The sequence below is a fragment of the Mesitornis unicolor genome, unplaced genomic scaffold, assembly GCF_000695765.1.
Source record: "Mesitornis unicolor isolate BGI_N332 unplaced genomic scaffold, ASM69576v1 scaffold18724, whole genome shotgun sequence".
NCBI classification, from domain to species: domain Eukaryota; kingdom Metazoa; phylum Chordata; class Aves; order Mesitornithiformes; family Mesitornithidae; genus Mesitornis; species Mesitornis unicolor.
In genome coordinates this window covers 10,686-15,542 of record NW_010181212.1, presented here as the reverse complement: position 1 = coordinate 15,542, position 4,857 = coordinate 10,686, and the positions used below count along the sequence as shown (strand labels likewise).

The window sequence follows — 4,857 nt, the reverse complement described above, 5'->3', positions numbered from 1 at the left end:
GTTATGGTGGGGGGGGGGGGGGTGGGAGGGTGTGTTAAGTTGAGTGGAAGGATTATTTATCTTCTTCCCAGGCTATCAAAATTGCAACATCTCTGCAAAGGTAAGCTTTGTTCCAGCTTGTTTTCTGACTCTTCCTTTCAAAAGTGGCCTCTGACACTGCACAGATTGTCAGGATTTTAATGGGACAGAAGAAGTGAGAATGACATTATTTTATGAGTGTTATTATATAAACTGGATGGGTGGGATTTAGACACGGTCAGATTTTTCTAGCCTCAATGGGAAAAACAGTTTTAAACCAGCTTTTCCCTATTACCAGAGAACCTAGAAAGCAGATCCGAGTAGAAATGTTTCTCAGTCAGCAAAGGCTACTTAAGATGTAGGCTGAGAAGGATCTTGTACTGTCCTGGCCAGACTTTCTCCTCTGCCAGCTTCTATTAGAGTGCTCTGAATTTTTATTTTCTTTGCATTAGAAGTCAGATAAATGTGAGAGCAGAGTGCAGCACTACAAACAAACTGGGATTTGGCTGCCTGCATCTATGACTGCATCAGTCATTTATACCAGAATGGCTCGAATAGAGGGAGATGAACTACCTCAAATCACTTTTTGCTCCCGTGCTGAATAACACTAGCTCATAAATACAGCTTTTTTGTGTATTTTACAGTATTTTAGGCATTAAAGTGTTGACTTGATGGAGTCATGATACAAGTCTGGTGATCATGAGGTTAAAGTACATATATATACATTAACTCTTACACTTGCAGGGATCCAGTGACACCCTGGGGCATGGGTAGGTAATAGGAACAGGTAATTGCACCATGCTCTCAGTCCTCCGGGGACTATTTTTGCTCAGGACTGGACACTTGTAAGCTGCAATGTTTATTCTACCTTTGCTTGATGCGCATAAGAGCACAGCAGATGTTAGAGACACTGGCCTGTGTCCCCCATAGAGTGACATGTCCATGGGAGAGTGGAACCACCTGGTGACCTGGTTTTCAGAAGGAGGAGAAAACCACATTTGAGCTTTGTTTTCTAAGAGGGGGGTGATGGAGAATACATGTCACAAGTTGGTCAAACTGAGCCAGCAATCTGGAAGAGACCTTGCAAATTGCCCACTCCATCCCTCCCTCACCCTCTTTTCCTTCTGGGCTTTCCTTCTGCTATCCAATCCTGGCAATGCCTCAGGTTAGGCCCACAAGCCCACTTGGTAAAAAACTGATGTCTACAGAGGCAGACAAATAATATCAACCTGTTCTGGGGATTTCACCCTTTCATCCCAGCTCAGGAGGTGGGAATATCACAAAAAGCCTGTTTCAAAAGGGAACTGAGATAGGTATTCCAAATGCACAGGAAGAAACATTTGGGAAGCACTTCCCATTGACCGATGAGACCGGTCAATGAGACCAGCAATCTAGCTATCTAGCTGGTCTGTTTTTGCTCTCTCACTGCATTGACTACAACTGAAACAACTTCTACACCTGCAAAACTTGACTCTCACCTCAAGTGAATGTACTATTCTCCACCAAAAATGGAAAAAAACCATTGTTTCCCCCAAAACAGAGGTGCTGTCTTCCTTTGAGGACCCACAGGAAAGGGTCTGTTTCCCAACACAAGCACTAAGTTGGGTTCCCTGGAGAGTTTCAGATGGATATGTCTTATAACCCCTCCTGGTCTCTTGCAGGTTCTTCTTTGAAGTGTTACAGCTGCACGTCACAGCTCAGCAACTCCAACTGTAAGAAGGAAGTGGACTGCAATGATAAAACAGCATGCAAGACAGATGTGATCAGTAAGGCAAAGTGGGAGTGGGCAATATCTTAGTTGTAATGTTGAAGCCAAGCATGGTCCAAGCCTCAGGTGTCCAAGCCAGCCTCACCTACCCTAGGCACACCAGCTGGTGTGGGCCAGCAAAGCTCAGTGTGCAGCAGGAAGAGAAAAGCCATTTGGGGAGAAGAGGAGGTAAAGAAGCTTTCAGATTATTTTCATGTTTAGTAGAAAGGGGAAAATAAAACTGTTTATTCCTTGGTGACAGCTAATCCCTTGGTAATGGTGCTGGCCATCACTAAGAGATGCCAGCCTCTCCTCACACTGGCCATGAGTGTGATGAAGTCATATTAGCACGCGCATGCTGTACCTCATAAATTCCTCAGTGTTTGCCAGTAGATCACACTAAAAACTGAGCACTATGGCCAGTACAGTGCCAGTGCCTGGAACTAATCTTAGGAGGGTGCAGCTGCCCTTGACATTGCAAATACCTACCGATGCCTGTCACTTAGAGTCATATAAGCAAAGAATGGTTTGGGCTGGAAGGGACCTTAAAGATCAACTAGTCCACCCCCCCAGCCTGTTCAAAATTAGGTTTATAGCTCTTTTATGACATGAAAAAATCATTTGTTTATGGAGGCAACTGTTAAGTTTATGACTTTGAAAAATTTGGAACATGAATTAAAATGTGAGGTTCTGAGTCTGGTGAAACCTAGGCATGAAATTAGGGGGAACATTCAGTGATAGAGCTAACTTTAGGTGAATTCAGTGAAAAGTATAGAATTTCACCTAGAACCATCTATAGCCAGCTCTGAATGCGGACATCTGTGTGTCTCTGGCTAAAGTCCTTTACCAGATCATGATTTAATTCTCCCATTCTAGATCTGGCAAAAAAAATGCTTGCCCTGTCCAAATCTGTGGTAACAGCTCAGTTGCTTTTAGACCTAGGGCACAAAACCCATCACTGGCATGGCCAAACTCATCTCGGTCAGGCAGGAAATGTAGGCAATCCAGTAGGCATTGTCCTTATTGGCGATGTGCAAACCCATGGCCATGCATTCATATGCAGGAGTACCAACACATTGTGTAAACCACTGGACCTATACACTAAATTTGCATATGTCAAAGACTTGGTCCCCAAAATAAATTGTGCAAGATCAGGTGATCTCACGTAGACTGTAACCTGCTGGTAACCAGCAGTTACCGAGTATCAACCAGCCACAGAAAAACAGCTTGTACCTCTCAGAAACAAATCAGACAATAACTCTGTCATCTGTGACATGGGGATAGCCATGTTTCCATAAATTCCCTGGCTGCTGAAAGGCTCCATGCAGCAAAGATGCATTGGTTGCAAGCAAAGATTACCCCACACGTTTGCTCTTCATCCATTATAGCTTTGACCACCCAACAGAGGTGTTAATGGCTGCTTTCCTTACTAATTAATTTTTTAGAATTTCTGTAGTTGGTGCTATTTAAAAAACCCCTGAGAATTGTTTTGTGGAATATGCAGCCTTAAGCAAACACTTGGGGATTGAAAACCTTTCCCTCCTGCTGACAAACTGACATCACAAAACTATAGCCTGCTACAGTCAAACATGCAGATGTTTGGAAACACTCCCTTTTTTTTTTCCAATAAGTGAGCTCAGATAAGAATAACATCTCATCATTCATTTCCATGAGGCTTGGCTTTCATTGAGTCCTTGTAGTAATGGTCCTGCTTTCCTTCCAGGGGTTGCGGGGTTCTTCAACCTCATCAGCAAGGGCTGTGACTCGTCGTGTCAATCGCAATATCAGGATTTCAGTGTAGGCAGCAGGAACATCTCCTGCTGCAGCAGCGACCTCTGCAATGTCAACGCAGCAGGTAGTGTGAGGTGCAGCTATGGGATGGCAGCAGGGATAGCAGCAAGTGTGCTTTGGTCCTTCCTGAACAACAGACTGTGAGAAGCATGAAGACTCCCACGACCACAGAAAGTCTTGGAGCATCCCTCTTATAACAGGAATTATAACCAGGAGTAAGGTTGTGTGTTGGGCACCCAGCATTCTTGGAGCTGATGGCAGATCTTTGCTGTATGATAGCTTCCTTGTTACCGTTATTTTATTGCTGTAGTACTACCAGATAAGAAAACATGTGTGTATGTTATCTGCATAACACCTAAAATATACTTATTTCTGAATCAAGTGTGAGTTTGTTACCTGTATACTGTTTAGTCATGCATTTCTGCACCAAGCAGCAACTGCAGGTGAGTGTGTTGCAAGTCTGGCCAATGTTCAATCTCAGTCATTGCTGTGTAATGATGATATGTGCTGAAGGGTGCCATGGCAGAGCAGAATAGAGGTGGCAACTGTACCTCCCAAGCTTTAGAGGCTCTGGCTTGGCAAACTATGGAGGGCACTTACCTCAAGGAAAGTTGTGAAGAGCAATCACACCTGAAGAGGAACTTGCTTGTGACCTAGAGACCCTGGGATCCTGCACCTTGTTAGTTACCATACAAGACAAAAGCAGTGCTCAACGTCCCTGCTATGTGTGCATACAACCATTCATATGCCTTCCCATAGCATTGTTTGAATGGTGGACAGGACTGCACATTGAGACCTCATTCATGTTTATAGAGACCTCATTCATGTTTATGAGACCTCATTCATGTTTATAAATATTTAAAGGGTGAGTGTCACGAGGATGGAGCCAGGCTCTTCTCGGTGACAAACAATGATAGGACAAGGGGTAATGGGCACAAGCTGGAACACAGGAGGTTCCACTTAAATTTGAGAAGAAACTTCTTCTCAGTGAGGGTGACAGAGCACTGGAACAGGCTGCCCAGAGAGGTTGTGGAGTCTCCTTCTCTGCAGACATTCAAAACCCGCCTGGACACCTTCCTGTGTAACCTCATCTGGGTGTTCCTGCTCCGGCAGGGGGATTGTCCTGGATGATCTTTTGAGGTCCCTTCCAATCCCTAACGTTCTGTGATTCTGTGATTCTGTGATTCAGGTACCTGGAACATCATGGTGGGCAATAAACATCTGAGGGAAGTGGAAAGGTTGTCCCCACGTTCCCCTGGTCAAGCCACATGCGACCTCAGTTCTGGGATTGCCAGTCTACA

The 4,857-nt window shown here is 44.6% G+C and overlaps 1 protein-coding gene across 1 annotated transcript in view; it reads left to right on the top strand.

Moving 5' to 3' along the window:
• The window catches only part of PSCA (prostate stem cell antigen), a 4,055-nt gene extending 355 nt beyond the window's left edge, over positions 1 to 3,700 (top strand). The window contains exons 2-3 of the mRNA XM_010183368.1: positions 1,680 to 1,784; positions 3,489 to 3,700. Of these exons, the coding sequence (XP_010181670.1) occupies positions 1,680 to 1,784; positions 3,489 to 3,700 (317 nt within the window). The remainder of the gene's footprint in view (positions 1 to 1,679; positions 1,785 to 3,488) is intronic.
• Positions 3,701 to 4,857: the final 1,157 nt, after the last annotated feature.